Source organism: Ovis canadensis, chromosome 4 (assembly GCF_042477335.2).
Source record: "Ovis canadensis isolate MfBH-ARS-UI-01 breed Bighorn chromosome 4, ARS-UI_OviCan_v2, whole genome shotgun sequence".
In the NCBI taxonomy this organism is placed as follows: Eukaryota; Metazoa; Chordata; class Mammalia; order Artiodactyla; family Bovidae; genus Ovis; species Ovis canadensis.
The window spans coordinates 101993448-102010701 of record NC_091248.1 but is presented as its reverse complement, the minus strand read 5'-3'; the positions used below and the strand labels follow the sequence as shown (position 1 = coordinate 102010701).

Below are 17254 nucleotides of genomic sequence, written 5' to 3'. Positions count from 1 at the left end.
TTCAAAAGCATCAGTTCTGCGGCACTCAGCCTTCTTTATGGTCCAACTCTCACATCTGTACATGACTACTGGAAAAACCATAGCTTTTATTATACGAACCTTTGTCAGCAAAGTGATGTCTCTGCTTTTTAATACACTGTCTAGCTTTTTTTTAATACACTGTCTAGCTTTTTTTCCAAGGAGCAAGCATCTTTTAATTTTATGGCTGCAGTCACCATCTTCAGTGATTTTGGAGTCCAAGATAATAAAGTCTGGAAGGCAGTTGAAAATAAAAGACTGGGACCCTGGTGAGAGGTTGGAGTTATAGATACATACTTGAGGGTTATCAGTGAATAGATAGCTGTTTATGGCTATGGGCTTTGAGGAAAGGACCAGAGAAGTGAACATGTAGATTAAAGGGGTCTGTGGCCCCAGTGCAGTGTTAATAAATGTTAATTTCTCATGGGAGAACATCTCCAATGTAATAATGGAAATTAAAAGGAAATTTGTTGCCTTATTAAATTAAGTTTTGAAAATTCTGAAAATGAGGTACATTGGTGAAGCTAAACAGTCCAGGATTGGGTGGGGGGAGGTGGATATGTTTATAAAAGGGCAGAATATGGTGTTAAAGCTGATCAGTGCCTTGACAGTGATGATGACTGTACAAACCTAGACACATGATAAATTGCATAGAAATTAATACACACAGATACATGTGCATGAAACTAAGGAAACTGGAATACGCTGGATGACCGTGTCAGTCAGTATTCTAGTTGTATATGATGATCTGGTTTTATAAGGTGCTACCATGGGGGAAACTGGGCAATACAGTGGATATCTCTCAATTATTTCTTACAACTACACGTGAAACTGCAGTTATCCCAACTGAGAAATCAGTCTTTAAAAAAGATTCATAAAAATTATATAGACTTTCATGTTATAAAAAACAAAGGTAATACTCAAAAGAAGACAAACCATATGGGTCATGGAATGGTAAACTAAAATTCTTATTTTGAAAAGTCAACCAGCTGATTTATTAATACCTCCTAGAATTCTTTCTAACATGTGTTGTCTTTATTGTATTAGCTTTTCCTGTTGTTTTTTTTAAACATGTTTGGAAATATGTTTTTCTAGTTTCACAAAATAACACTATAGTCATCAAAGTTAATATCCTTTCTGTCTCTGAGAGACTGCTACTAAAGACTGTATAGCAGTGCTCTGCTTTTCTTTGTGTTTTTTCAGACAAATGCAGTTAAGGCATTAATATTTTTTTGATTGTATTTATTTGGCTGCGTCGGGTCTTAGTTGCAGCACATGTGATCTTCATTGTGTTACATAGGGTCTTTCATTGGGGTGCAGGGACTCTCTCAGTAGTTGTGGCATGCGGGATCTTAGTTTCCCAACCAGGGATCGAACCAGGGTCCCCTGCATTGCAGGGTGTACTCTTAACCACTGGACCACCAGGGAAGTCCCAAGGCATTAATATTTTTTAAAAGTAATGGAAAACTCGCAGAAAGCACTGATAAACCCCAGAAGTGACTCAACTCCATTTAAAATTAGGTAAGAGCTGTTAATATAAAGATAGAGATAAAGATGTTAAATAATATTTTGTGGTGAAATTTAAAGAATTTCTAAGATTTTAAGATGTTAAATGCTGTTTCTTGGTAGGACTCTTACTCTTTACATGCGAGTAACCACTTTGTTTCTTTGTGGAAAAATATTTATCAGCATTTAAGTAAAGAAGAGAAGATATCTCATATTATGTTTACTGTATTTGAGCTACTGTAGTTAAATAAAATATTTTTTTTAAATTTTAAATTTGTTCTTAAACAAAATTTTTGTTTTTAGGACCATGATTTTGGTTACTTGGAATAGACATTTATCACATTTTCTTTTCCATAATAATTATATTAGTTTTTAAGGTAAGTCATTTTGACTTTAGACAATGAAGAGAAACTTGTTTAATTATGAATATTAGTTTAAATAAAAAGTACATTCATTTTTGAGATGACATAGAAACTCCTTTATAGCAAGGATTTAGTTTAGGGAAATTCTATTGTTAATCTCATTTTTAAATGAACTTAGTTTTTTAAAATCAACTTAGAAACATTTTTCAGAAAGGTAACCCCAGATCTGTCTGTTAAATAAACAAATTAGATAGATGAATGGACAGACAGATAAAAACCTTTATGTCCATCTCGCCTGTTGTTTTTGATGGAGACAGACACAGTGATCATTATGGAGTTCTGCTTAAAATCTTTTGGTGAATTTCCAATGCGTTAAGAACCAATTCCAAACTCCTTCATTTGGCTCAGGTGTTTAAAGAAGCCCCGCCCCTCTCTCCAGCCCCACCTCTCATTACCCTTCCCTTTTCTCCCCTTCTGCGATCCCCACACCAGTGTCTGACCTGATCCAGATGTTTGGTGCCCTCTTCCTAGAGCATCTTTCCTTCTCCTTGACTTTTCATATAGTGCCTTCTGACAGGACAATCCTACTGACCTACTCACTTTTTTTCAGAATTTTTCTTTTTAAGGCCTTTCTTTTTTCAGTGTAGCATGGTTTATATGCAGTTCTTCAGCAAATGGACAAGTTAGTCTGTATTATCCCGGATGTCTAATGTTGTCCTCAGTACTAATCCAATTTTTAGATGGACTTTTACTAAAGTATGGTTGTATTGTGAGGATGGAAGTGAGAGAGGGGAAGGAATTAAAATGGGGAGAAGCATCAGTCTGATCTATGTCTGTCACGCACACAGTGCCTCCCACACTGTGCATGGCTCACAGGAAGAGGTTTTATAAGGAACCAATAAAGAATTAGAAGGAATCATGAGGAAAAGTGAAAGGAAGTTACAGAAAAAAGTTCAGGATTATTTCAGTGGAGAAGTTATTTTCCATGTAGATGGAAATATCTTTAAAAATGAGGCTAACATGCTAAGCTTTCAATCAAATTTAGAATGAGAGAATGGGATTCTAATGTGGTGCCAGCCTGTAAAAGGATTTCTTGGCAGTATGAGCCTGTTGGTACTAGAATGAGGAGCATATGAAGATTTAAACGGTAGAAAGTGATAGCAGTCAGTCAAATAGTACTTTGATAGTTTAGCACTAAGAGAAACTTATTATACAAACGAAGGAAATATTTTTTGAAAGAACAAGGAAAATAATGAAACCTTAGTATCTCACTCTCTGGAAATGCATTCTGGGAATTTGAAAGAACAAGAGATTTATCTGTTTGGAACTATTTAGGACTGACATTAATGGAGGCGGAAGAATGAACTGAATCTTTTCTTAATGGAGGCGGAAGAATGAACTGAACTGAATAAACTTAATGACAACTTCATGCATCCTGAAGGAAATCAGGATTTCTTGCCTTAGATATGTTGGGGATACATTTGGCAAAGGATTATTATAATTAGAGTTTTTGGTAAGCTGAGCTATTAACCTTAGAGATTTATTACCTTTTTTTGGTGTGAGCAAATCATAGTCAAAAGTGTCTAAGAAATTTAATTATACTGTCAATCTAATTAAACGATTTTTTCTGTGTTCTCAATAGGTAGCTGAGAAGACTTATAAAGTTTTTTTAGAGTCGTTTTAGTGTTGCTTTAATCTGTAGGTCACTGCCATTAAGTAATCATGTACATGTGGTTTTCTGTTTTATTTTTAAGTTGGATAATGCAGATGAACAAGCAGCCCAGATCAGAAGGGAACTTGATGGCCGTTTGCAGTTGGCTGAGAAAATGGCAAAGGTAAACTGTTGATTTTGATATACTGTACCACATTTCTTTCTGTACTTAGATTTCTGTAAGCTGAAAGTTTTGTATAGATAAAGCCAGTGTAATTTTATCCATGCATACCTCTTAAGCTCAGATTCCTGAATGCGTATTATCTAAATGGAGAATATTATTTATTTTATATATCCATCTTTATATGAGATATTTAAATTCAATGGTAATTTTTATAGATTATTCTTAAAGCAATTCCCAAATTTCTCAAACTGCCAGGCTTAGAAGTTTAATATTGCGCTAAGCATAATATAATCAGAAGACCGTCTTCCTGAAAAATCATGTGATATATCCCAAAGTATCCAGCACAGTGTTTGGCCCACAGTGGTGTCAACTAATATTTGAATGGGTGAAAAATATAATTTGAGGTTTGTAGTGCAGAATCTCAGGATACATCAAATACAATATTTTATTTACTTTTATTTATACACTGTGTTTCTGTGAACAGAAACAGATTTCAAACAAAAGCTGTGTTTGTTTTTAATACTGAGGACTCTTTGTCTAAATCATTTTCTAATAAATTGATGCATTAATTTACTTCAGTGGTAAAAGTAAAATTCTAGTCCCTTAAAAGAGACTTGAGATTATAATGCTTTGGGTCTGAGAATAAGATTTTTTTTTTCCTTTTCTCTTCTGCTAAATGAAAACTTTGAATATGTTTTATTCAAACATAATAAAGGAGACTTACTCTCCTTTCTCCCCTTTTCCCCCTGATTCTGTCTCTCTGAAGAGTCATCTCTATTGGGGATTTTTTCATTTTAAAAATTAAGGCACAACGTGTATATAGCAAAGTACATAGACCTTTAGTTTACATCTTGATAAATGTGTGTACACCCTATATAACCACCTCCCAAATCAAGACAGTGAACTTTACCAGATCTGTCCCACACTGCATTTGACAATTGAAGTTTTGTGTTTTTCAAAGAAAAATATATTTATTAATATGTAAGTTTTAAGACAGCTAATGTTATATTTATCTAAATGTCTATTCAACTAAAAAGTAGAGAAGTCATTGAGAAATTGGAGAGAAATAGAAAAACAGAGAAAAGAGAAGTTGGATAACAGAGATAATATATTTTGAGAGCCAAGCCAAGAGATGCATGAGAAGGATTCTCCAGATGAAGACATGGGATGATGATATGAATTAGGGGCTAAAGAGTTAAATTCAGAGGGCAGAGGTTGAAAGGACAACACACCTTGTTACTATCCTCTGCGTACCTGGAGAGTCACAACATGATTCCAGAGATTCAAATGTGGAATTTACTGGCTAGAAATCAAGTAGCTTTAGGAAGAAAAATTGTTGCTTAGTCACAGTAATGTTCAGCTCTTTCTGCGACCCCAGGGACTGTAGCCTACCAGGTCCCTCTGTCTGTGGGATTCTCCAGGCAAGAATACTGGAGTGGATTGCCATTTCCTTCTCCAGGGGCTCTTGCAGACCCAGAGACTGAACTTGAATCTCCTGCATTTCAGGCAGATTCTTAATCACTGAGCCATTGGGAAAACCTCGGGGAAAAATGCTTTCCCTCAGATCCTAGCCTGTGTTGGAAGCTGTCTAGGAGGACATTGCTTTTCTTGGAGAACTGAGGCTAAGAGAGAATCCAGAGAGACATGCACTGTGGGCAGGACTCTGGACCTGTGATCTGCATTTCTGAGTTGTCTCCTTGTATTTAGATTGTACCTGAGCTGTTCACACTGTCCCAAGTTCTTCTCCAAGGGTCTGGCTGGATATGTGATAATTTAGATGAATTTCCAGAGGGTTCCAGAGTAGGAGGGAGAGCCTGGGGTGTGTTCTCAAGTTCATGTCTGTGGAGAAAAATGTGTTTGTACAACCTCGGAGCGGAGTCAGAGGAGCGAGGTCAGTGACGCACACCAGCAGCTTCTCTTTGAGGGGACCCTACTGATTCCATCAGAAATGTTGATAAAGTAGAAAAAGCATGAAGAAGGAAGGAATTGAAACCAGTGGGATTGGAATTAAAAAAAGAAAACCCTCAAAAGATAATGTCTTTTGGTAAATAGATGTTTAATTACTTTCTACTTTGTTTCACAAAATTGAAGCCACCTTCCTAAAATATAAAGCTAGTTGTAATTTACTGACCTTGTTGTCTTAAATCTCTACCATAATCCTTTGAACCCACAAGGGCAGATGATATAATGAATTTATTTTATAGACAAGAAGATTGAGATTTAGGCAAGATTACTTAATAAAAGACCTCAGACATTGTTCTTTGGACTCCAGAGCTTGGGTTTGTTTTTCTAGGCCCTGATGCCTCTTCAGCCTCATAATTCCAGAAACTTGGTTTATTCATAGTTTAGAGTTGGCAATCAACTATTAGGAACACCTATCACACTTGGTACCTATTATTATAGGAAATCCACATGGAACAATGAGAACTAGTGTTTTAAAGATCTGAGTGGAGGTTTGAATCTGTTCTTCCTGCACAGTCCTGGGAAAACTGTAGCAAGGATATCAAGCCAGTCAATCATAAAATGTCAACCCTGAATAGTCATTGGAAGGACTGATGCTGAAGCTGAAGTTCCAATACTTTGGCCACCTTATACAAAGAGCCAACTCATTGGAAAAGACCCTGATGTCAGAAAAGTTGAGGGCGGGAGGAAAAGGGGGTGACAGAACATGAGTTGGTTGGATGGCATCACTGACTCAATGGACATGAGTTTGAGCAAACTCCAGGAGATAGTGAAGGACAGGGAAGCCTGGTGTGCTGCAGTCCGTGGGGTCACAAAGAGTTAGCAATAGAACAGCAGCAACTGTTACACTTCACAACACAGTACAATGACATTGAATCCACAGGGCAGAAATCTGTTTCAAGGGATATAAATATTTTTTCTTGGTTCTTTTTTTCTTATCATTTTTATTGGAATATAATTGCTTTACATCATTGTATTTTTGCTGTACAGCAACATGAATCAGCCATATATATACATTGACTTTGGCTGAAATTACACCATTTAGCCAAGACATAATTAGGAAGTAGTGATAGAAAAAATGTGATGGACTGGGCCAGAAAGACCTCTGGACCAAATCCATGTTTGCTGTTTCCTGGATATATAACATGAGCAACTTATCTAACCTTTTGGAGCCTGAATTTCTCTGTTCATAAATTCAGTGGCTAAATATTGAACACCTTATTAAAATAATCAGGTGCTATTTTAGGCATCTGGGATATGTCCAGACAGATGTAGTTGTCTTGGGATAACATCAGACAAAAGTATCCCTGCCATGTCCTCAGAGAGCTTACATTTTATTTGGGAGAGACTTGCAATAAGCAGCAAACATGCTATGTAAAAAAATTATGGAAGGTGATCATTGCTATTTAGAAAATAAAGCAGAGAAGATGGAGTCGGGAATGTGGGAGTGAAGGAGGGTGTTGACAATTTCCAGGCAAGTGATTGTGGTGGGCCAGTTCTTGGCAGTTCTTTCTTTCTAGGATATCAGGCGTAAAAACTTGGAATCATCTTTGACCCTTTTTTTTTCGCTCATGCCACGTTTGTCAGGAAATCCATTTGTGCCTCTCGTCAGAGTATTTCCAGTCTGACAGTTGTCACCATCTTCATCCTACCACTCTGATCCATGCTTCATCTACTGGAAAGTGAAGAGCCCTTCAAGAGTGACTAGATTTGAATAATGGGAATTTTATGGAGCAGATTCTTTTTTATGTACATAATGTGTTAGGGCTGATAATGAGCTAAGCTGTACAGAAGACCAAATTAGAACACTGAAATGGTTTATAGGAACAACTCACAGTTAAGCTACAGAATAGTGCTATTTCTGATGCTGTTCTAATTTAAAAGATCAAATTTAATATGTACATTTGGTTTTGTTTCCAAGAAAGAGGCAACATAAGCAGGCTAAATAAAGTTTAAGAAATACTATCAACAAACCTCAAAGCTTTAAAACAGAGTTGTTGTTTTTATTCCCCCAGAGAGAAAAAGAAAATCTAGTATAGTCTATTTCCTGTAAAGTTTGAAAATGCTGATACAGTCGACGTGATTTCTGCTAGTCTCTTCCTTGAAGTATTTTTAATGAAAGCTAAATAAGAATAGGTTTTTTTCATATGCTAATATTACATTTTCCATGAAATAACACCTTGAAAATTTAGGGAAAATAACCAGTACATCGAAACTGTCAAACACATGATGTATCTGCCTTTTACTTTCCTAAAATATTTCTAAAAGACAAAACTCTGATGGTCATACAAATATAAAATGAATAAACAATGATTGTACTCAGTGTATAATTAATGAGCAAGCTAGTTAGATATTAGAACCTAGTCTGACGAGCATTTGAAAAGTAGGTGTGTTTAGGCAAAGTTAAGATCCATGTAAAACCCAATAAAAGTGATTAATTTCCAACAAGGATTTAAAACTATAATCATTGGATTGTCTTACTCACCAAACACACATTACTTATATCATCACCAGGCAGAACTGTACAAAGTAACACGCAGCTTCAGCCTTCTGGGATCTTATATCAGTAGTAAACAGTACACTGGGGGCTTCCTTGGTGGCTCAGGTGACAAAGAATCCACCTGCAATGCGGGGACCTGGGTTCCATCCCTGGGTTGGGAAGATCCCCTGGAGAAGGGAACAGTTACCCACTCCAGTATTCTGGCCTGGAGAATTCCATGGACAGAGGAGCCTGGCAGGCTACAAACAGTAAATTAAACTAGCGACATTTACCCTGCATGAGCCTTGGATGGTCTTTGCTCACATATGGTATTGAAAGGACCTATTCTCTCACCTTTTTGCCTAATATCTGGGTTTTGGCTGCTTTTTATGATAGCTTTTAAAATTAGTTCGCAAATGTAAAAATGCTTTTATGCTTTATTTTCTTTCCTCTTTTGCATGTATTGAAAAACTATCCAAATGCTATTCCCTACCCCCATCCCCAAAAGAAACCAAGTTATTTCATAACTGAGTAGCTGTGTGTTTTTCTCTGAGGATGCAAACTTATTATGTGGGAGTAAGTAAGCAACTTACTAGTTGCTTCAAACTATAGAGGAATATTAAAAGGCCACTTAGGAAGCTTCCTTGGGAAAATTAATAATGGATATAGATATTTAATAACTATGATAATACATTTGCAGTTTTAATATTGATTATATGTAAATTATTTTAAAAGAACTATGTCAAGGTTTGGTTGGGAGGAAAGGAAAACAGGTGGTTTGAGGCTCTGGGACTGACTCATGGGGTGGTGCCAGATGCTCCTTGCCACCTCACGAGCAAACTGGGGTGAGAGAGTCAGATGAGGTGCAGGTTGATGAACATGCTCTGGACGTGTTCCATTCACCCTGGAGATGAGGACGGCTTAGGCTGAGGTTTAAATGATGCCAAAGAAAGCGGTAGTAAAGGCATTGATTTTCTGGAGCATTAGGCAGTCATCTGAATGACAGCTGCTTTAGGCCATCATTCCCCAGCCCATTTTGTACAGCTGTCATCCCATCCCATCCCTGGTAGCTCAGACGGTAAAGAATCTACCTGCAATGCGAGAGTTGTGGGTTTGTTCCCTGGAATGGGAAGATCCTCTGAAGGGGAGGGCATGACAACCCACTCCAATATTCTTGCCTGGAGAATCCCCATGGACAGAGGAGCCTGGGGGGCTACAGTCCATGGGGGTCACAAAGAGTCAGACATGACTGAGTGACTGTGCACACAGCACAAGGCTTTTAAAGCCTAGAGACTAAAGGATCAGGTAAAGGCATTATATTTAGTGTCACAGTTTCTGAGACAGTCAAGTATATGTATATAATGTAGTGTTTTATGATGAAATTGAGATCCGATTGGTGTGACATTGTTATTTTAATAATTATTTTCAAGGAAAGACGATTCCCCAAGTTTATAGCAAAAGAAATGGAGAGTGTGTACATAGAAGAGTTGCGGTCTTCAGTGAATTTGCTAATGGCCAATTTGGAGAGTCTTCCAGTTTCAAAAGGCGGTCCAGAATTTAAACTGCAAAAATTAAAACGTTCCCAAAACTCTGCCTTTTTGGACATAGGGGATGAGAATGAGATTCAGCTGTCAAAGTCCGACGTGGTGCTGTCATTCACCTTGGAGGTAAGTGCCTTTATCCCATGTTCACTTCTGACGGCGTAAATGAGGCTGCAAGATAATTTCTGCTGACCTTTGTGATAACATTTCAAATTTAAAGCACCAGGATATATTTTAAAGAGGTTAAATTATTCTTCATTGGCTAGACAATCAGATTGTGAATGCAAATTAATGCAAATTGTCCTTTAAACATAACAGTTGTGTAAGGGTTCAGTTCAGTTCAATCGCTCAGTTGTGTCCGACTCTTTGCGACCCCATGAACTGCAGCACACTAGGCTTCTCTGTCCAACTCCAACTCCAGGAGTTCACCCAGACCCATGTCCATCGAGTCGGTGATGTCATCCAACCATCTCATCCTCTGTCGTCCCCTTCTCCTGCCCTCAATCTTTCCCAGCATCAGGGTCTTTTCAAATGAGTCAGCTCTTTGCATCAGGTGGCCAAAGTATTGGAGTTTCAGCTTCAGCATCAGTCCTTCCAGTGAACACCCAGGACTGATCTCCTTTAGAGTGGACTGGTTGGATCTCCTTGCAGTCCAAGGGACTCTCAAGAGTCTTCTCCAACACCACAGTTCAAAAGCATCAATTCTTCGGCCCTCAGCTTTCTTCACAGTCCAACTCTGACATCCATACATGACCACTGGAACTACCATAGCCTTGACTAGATGGACCTTTGTTGGCAAAGTAATGTCTCTGCTTTTCAATATGCCATCTAGGTTGGTCATAACTTTCCTTCCAAGGAGTAAGCGTCTTTCAATTTCATGGCTGCAATCACTATCTGCAGTGATTTTGGAGCCCAGAAAAATAAAGTCAGCCACTCTTTCCCCATCTATTTGCCATGAAGTGATGAGACCAGATGCCATGATCTTAGTTTTCTGAATGTTGAGCTTTAAGCCAACTTTTTCACTCTCCTCTTTCACTTTCATCAAGAGGCTTTTTAGTTCCTCTTCACTTTCTGCCATAAGGGTGGTGTCATCTGCATATCGGAGCTTATTGATATTTCTGCCGGCAATCTTGATTCCAGCTTGTGCTTCCTCCAGCCCAGCGTTTCTCATGATGTACTCTGCATATAAGTTAAATAAGCAGGGTGACAATATACAGCCTTGATGTACTCCTTTTCCTATTCGGAACCAGTTAAATAATAAAATAATATAAGCTTTGAGGCAAGTTGCTTGGTGCCAGCGAGGCCAGTGTAAGTTTATTGGTAAAAGAAGTACTGAAACACACTTGAGTAGAAATAGGATTTAAAACATATAATTGAATTCTCTATAATTTGAAAACTCCTTTCGAGCTTTTGATTATTCTTGTTGTTAATCTACTTTGACTATGAGAATCAAATCGCATAAACAAGCTGTAGTATATAATATTACAAAGGATGCTTACTTCTTGGAAAAAAAGTTATGACCAACCTAGACAGCATATTACAAAGCATATTGCCAACAGTGGTCCATCTAGTCAAGGCTATGGTTTTTCCGGTAGTCATGTCTGGATGTGAGAGTTGAACTGTAAAGAAAGCTCAGTGCCAAAGAATTGATGCTTTTGAACTGTGGTGTTGGAGAAGACTCTTGAGAGTCCCTTGGACAGCAAGGAGATCCAACCAGTCCATCCTAAAGGAAATCAGTCCTGAACATTCATTCGAAGGACTGATGTTGAAGCTGAAACTCTAGTACTTTGGCCACCTAATGCAAAGAGCTGACTCATTTGAAAAGACCCTGATGCTGGGAAAGATTGAAGGTGGGAAGAGAAGGGGACGACAGAGGATGAGATGGTTGGATGGCATCACTGACTTAATGGACATGAGTTTGAATAAACTCCAGGAGTTGGTGATAGACATGGAGGCCTGGCATGCTGCAGCCCATAGGGTCACAAAGAGTTAGACATGACTGAGCAACTGAACTGAACTGAATGTATAATATTGAGTACTATAGGTGATGAGAAGTAAAGACTTCCTCCTTTCTGGGACATGCAGTTTCCTTATAGGTACAGTAAAATTCTTTCTTAAAAAAGCGAGTATACATGTTGTTCATTTAAAATTGTGTTCCCCAAGACAGCACAATTCATCCCTGTATACAAAGCACTGGGAACCAAAGATAACTGATCACTGACTACTGCTGCCTCTCCCTGTGGATATTCTTCATGATGCATTTCCTCACTGCTCATCTCTGTATATAGGTTTTTACACAACATCCACACATATGCTCGAAATATCTAGCTTAAATTTATAGCCTCTCAAAAATGAAGAGAGCTTGTAGCTCTCTTCTTGCATTGTTCTATTCTCTCTCTGTTGGGGCCCACTATTGCTATTTGAGTCTGCTAATTAACAAAGCAAAGTATGTAGTCTTAGGAGGTACAGTTTCAGATTTGTTTGTAGTTCTTATACTTGGCTTGTTACCTTTGTGGCAGAGAAAGCAAATGTCTGCTTCTGTTCCTTCCTCCTCTTATTCAACTTGAAATTCAAGTTTAAAGGGAAGACAGCTGCCTCTCTTTTTTCACTTCTAGCCTAACCTTTCCTTTGTAAGTTAATAGGTTAAATTCAACGTCAGAGTAGAAATAGGAGATTTTCTTCTGACTCCAAACTCAGTTCCGGGATTAGCTAATGACTTTGCCAAGTAGCTTTACTCCTGGATTTCTTCTCAATCTCTTTAACCTCATAACTTAAGAATGTTTAATTTGAACCTAAGTAGTATCTCAGGTATAAAATTTCCCATTCATTCCTGAGTCAGGTTTCCTAAGGACTTAAATGAAAAATGCCAACTCCTTTTTTCTTAAGGTTTTGTACAAAACAAAATCAGCTATTTAATGACAGTCTAACTTTCCCTACCAAGAGTTTGGCATTTAAATTCATTAATGATAAAAATAATTTGAAAAGCAAATTATTTTTGTAACGTTTAAGCATACCATTATTTCTGTAAGCACACACAACTGAAAACAGTTCAAAACACGTTTTCTTTTCTCTGTTGTTTAAAAATCTTTACACCATTGTAAATAATTAGCTTTTATGAATTCTCTCTCCCTTTTGAAAACAAAATTATGCTCATGAGTTCATTTTTCTATGAATTGTTAGAGTCTGTGCTTTATTGCCAGTGTGTTCAACAAGACTGTTCAGTTAACAATAAAATGGTGTTAGGAGGATAATGAGTTAAAACTTCATTTAGCCATGGTCTAAGAAGCTTCCATATTTTTATAATTATTTTGACATGCTCTGTTACTATGTCTATGCAAGACAGATATTTTCCTGTCATAGCATAGTACAGATATGGTCCCTAGTGCCTATAGTATTTTAAATAGGAGTTGTGTCTCAGAACAAATCGAGATCACTTTCAAGGGCAGATTACACCATGCTTGTCTGTGGAACTCCGGAGGGAATGGACTAGGTACCTCCTCCAGCCCAGGGCCTCTGACCTTTGCCTAGCTAAACTGAATAATTACCTTTCACCCATTATCCACGCTTCCCTCATCAGATACCAGATTTCAGCCTGAGAAAACTTGGAAAGGCAAGCAGTTAATCCATATTAAGGATTTCGCATTTCATCCATCAGGTTGAGTCTATTCAGCGGAGAAGGAATTTTTTTCTCCTAGAAACAGAAGTCTCAGTCTAAAGAATAAGTGCAGACTTGAAACACTGCTTAAATTTTATCATCTCTGTAAAATTTCTACCCACTCATCCCGTCTCCCACCACAGCACCTAACATAAAATTCAGTACTTATTATATTATTCATTTTCTGGTTTTCTTTACTAGAATGTAAACTTTAGGAAGTTAACATTTAGGAAGTCTTTTTTTCTTCCGTTTTTGTTTACTGAGGTAAGAGCCTGAAAGAGTACCTGGCCCACTCAGTTGACGTGATAACTGTTTTTTGAGTTAGGGACTTTAATGGTATCAAAAATCAGCCATTGGCCTCACAAGATTACTTTTAGGTCTCTTCATTCATGAAGCTTTCAGAGAGAATTATAAAGCAAAAGACAAGCTAACTCACAAAACACTAACCTATATAATTATATGTCAAAATTAAATAGCCAAGGAAATTTAGGAAAATACTCTTCCAGGAAGTGACGAGTCTGTATGTTGTAAGGGAAATGGTGTCAGTGCCATGAATATAGTTGATTTTCACACTGTTTTTGTTGGTAATAGGGCAGCAGACCTCATGACCTCCTCCGTATCTGGAGGTACTTTTATGGTGCCCTGTTCACCAGACTGCTCAGCTTCCTCTTACTACAACCTGAGCATCCCTGAGTTGCCACGTAACTCTGTGGATGGACAATGTCTCGTTCAGAAACATGCTATTTCATATTTTGTACATTCTTCCCTTCTTTATGCTTCTAGAATAACTTTGTTTTATCCATATTACATCATTCATCTAGAGAAATAGGAAGAGAAGACAGAACAGAGATCAGTTTTATTTTCTGCAGTTTCATTATCAAGTTTTGCTGGGAATTGGTTGAAACAGTTACCTAAAGTTAGAGGAGATGATGGTCCATGGAATTCTTAGCTGCTTTTATCCTTCATAATTGAAACTAGCTGTGCTTTTCGAATTCCTTTTGGAAGTCAGATCTGCAGAATATTGTTGTTTTATTTACTTATATGTGTGGGCTTCCCCAGTGTCTCAGCGGGTAAAGAATCTGCCTGCAATGCAGGAGACACGGGAGATGCAGGTTCTATCCCTGGGTAGGGAAGATCCCCTGGAGGAGGGCATGGGAACCCATTCTCCATTCTTGCCTGGAGAATCCCATGGACAGAGGAGCCTGGCGGGCTACAAGAGGTCACAAAGAGTCGGACACAACTGAGAAACTAAGCAGGCACGCATGCATGGATTCACGGTAGAAGTTACATCTTTTGAAAGTGACAGTCCTGCAGGATAGAATGTTCCCAACACAGATGTGAGTGTTGTTTTGAGGGGCAGAAGACTGTTTCACAGTCATCTGTTTTAGGTTGTCCTGTTTATAGTATAGCTTGTAGCGGTAACAGCAATAATGGTAAGCAGATGCTTCCTTTGTTCTCTCTTGCACTCTGGCTATTAAACATAAACGGAAAAGAGACGCAGGACAGATATAATGTGAACTCGTGCCATCAAGATTTCTAGGTTTATCTACTGTACTCAATTCTGTTTCATGTTTAGTACTTCACCTCAGCTTCCTTGAGTGTTAGAGCAACTGTGAACGCTGTTACTATTATCTATTAATTCTCATAGTCTGTTTTCAATGTGTTTTTATTCATAAGTTGGTATGCATTTTGGTGTGACAAAATGATAAAAGCCCTGGCTGAGGGAAGAAAATGCTTCTGAATTTGACTTGTATTTTTGGTGATCAGTTTACCATATGTTTTTTTATGGAAAAACGAAAGAGTAGGCATTTGTATTTACAAAAAAATCTTGTACCAGAACTAAAAGGAATAAAAGTTCTATTAAGATGATTTGTTGCTTTGAGACTTTTTGCCTCAAGGTTCATATCATAACTCTACAAAAGGTATAATGATTTAGTAATGTATTTAAAAATCAATAGATGATACATTCATTTTTAGTGGATATTTTGGTAGCTACAAGGCATGAATGCTGTTAATCTTGTTTGTACATATACAACAGGAGATCAATAAAATATACATATGTATTTTATATATATATGAATACCATTGGATATATTTTATGGATGTTGAGAATTTAGAAAAATTCATGATGCAAATTTTTTTAAAGGCTGTAGTAAATAATATTCAGTAGTATTCATATTTTATGTATATATCCAGTGAGAATGTTAGGTTACAATATTTTAAGATTGGCAGCCTTTTATACAAAGATAAAAAGCACACTTGAAAAGTATGTTTTCCTTCTCCCAGGAGTTACAAATATATAAGCTAATATCACTCTTTCTACTCTTTTCCAGTAGACTTTATCAAATTAATGGATTGGGAAAAGATTTTTCCTTGTCTGGTTAATAGTAAGATATTCTTGTCAAGTTATATTTTTTATATTTTCGTAGGATATACATTGGCCATAAAGGAAATTCTTTTGTAAATGCTGATGGTCATATAAATGAGTATAGACATTTTCTGATGCTAGGTATTGACTATCTGTGAATTGGTATGATTATCTGTGAATTGGTATAATGGTGACAATGTCTACCAGTCACCTTATATAGAATTCAACCTGTATTCTTGTAACACATTCACTGAATTTTCATCATTCTGCTTTACCTCATGCAGACCTGCCAAAACTGTTTTGTAGGATCTGAGTGTTTATCTCACTTCATTGTGGCTCATATCTAGAGACTTTAACTTAATTGCTGGTAGGAGATGCATCTTCAGATACCAGACTTTTTCAAAACGTTATGTATTATACCATCCATGAATAAAGATGGATTATAAAGAAGATAAAATACCATTGAGATTGTCAGATAATTATATCAATTGGTCTCTCTCATTGTAGTTCATGCTGCTGTCTCTATTGCTAACTGTTGTCAATTTGACAAATCTGTGAAACATTTTTCTTGTCTTTAGATTGTCATAATGGAAGTGCAAGGTCTGAGGTCAGTCGCTCCCAATCGAGTTGTTTACTGTACAATGGAAGTGGAAGGAGGCGAGAAACTGCAGACAGACCAGGCGGAAGCCTCAAGGCCACAGTAAGCCCGCTGGGAAAAACATGTGTTTTCCTTCCCTCCCGAAGAAACGTGCCTTATCGATTTGCAGAATTGTGTGGCTTTGCACTCTGAAACTGTTACTTGGCTACTTTTGTCTCAACTGTGTTACAATCAGTGTGTGCCTTTCTGAATAATGAGGCTATAATTAGAGCTATAGCAGAATCCCCTGTGTAGTGCAAACAGAAAATCCAGCATGCTATATGAAACCTATTATTAGGCAATTAAATGTTTGTCAGTCATTCGTAAGGAAAGCATGTGTTATCATGTGTTATTTAAAAGGTAGTGCTCAATTCTGTTTCAGCTACTAGTAATATAATCTATAGCTTTTCCATTTCAGTGGCGGTGCTGAGGTAGATGTTGTGGGTGATGTCTTGGGATGCTCCAGTGAGTAGGCTTGAGTTAGAGAACCAGTTCATGACTATCGAGCAGTCACTGGATTGCTAACGCTGTTCATTGCTGGTAGTTTTATGTTTCAGATGCTGGGAATGAGTGTAATTAAGTTTGGAAGATGTTCTGTTTAACTGATTTCAAACTTGCAAAACATCACCACCTCTGGTAGAAATAACCTTACGTTGGCCAGAAGAATTCAAATGAAGATTCCCCTGCCCTTAATCTGCATGCTGCCTTTCAATAACATTTTTTATTCTATTTAAATTTCATTCAGAATTTCTTTACAGGACTAGGCATTTTTGCCTTATTATGGTGTCCATATGTGGAGTCTTCATTCAGGAAACCTCAACCTCTGAGCTTCTGGCTAATCACTGACTAGGCACTGGATAGACAGAGATGAATAGGAAACTTTGATTTTTC

General features: G+C 37.5%; 1 protein-coding gene across 6 annotated transcripts in view; it reads left to right on the top strand.

The window, feature by feature from the left end:
- The window catches only part of CADPS2 (calcium dependent secretion activator 2), a 567905-nt gene that overhangs the window by 226198 nt on the left and 324453 nt on the right, over positions 1–17254 (top strand). For all 6 annotated transcript variants that reach the window (XM_069588282.1, XM_069588281.1, XM_069588283.1 and 3 more), the window contains exons 4-6: positions 3641–3721; positions 9593–9829; positions 16305–16426. In XM_069588282.1, the coding sequence (XP_069444383.1) occupies positions 3641–3721; positions 9593–9829; positions 16305–16426 (440 nt within the window). The remainder of the gene's footprint in view (positions 1–3640; positions 3722–9592; positions 9830–16304; positions 16427–17254) is intronic.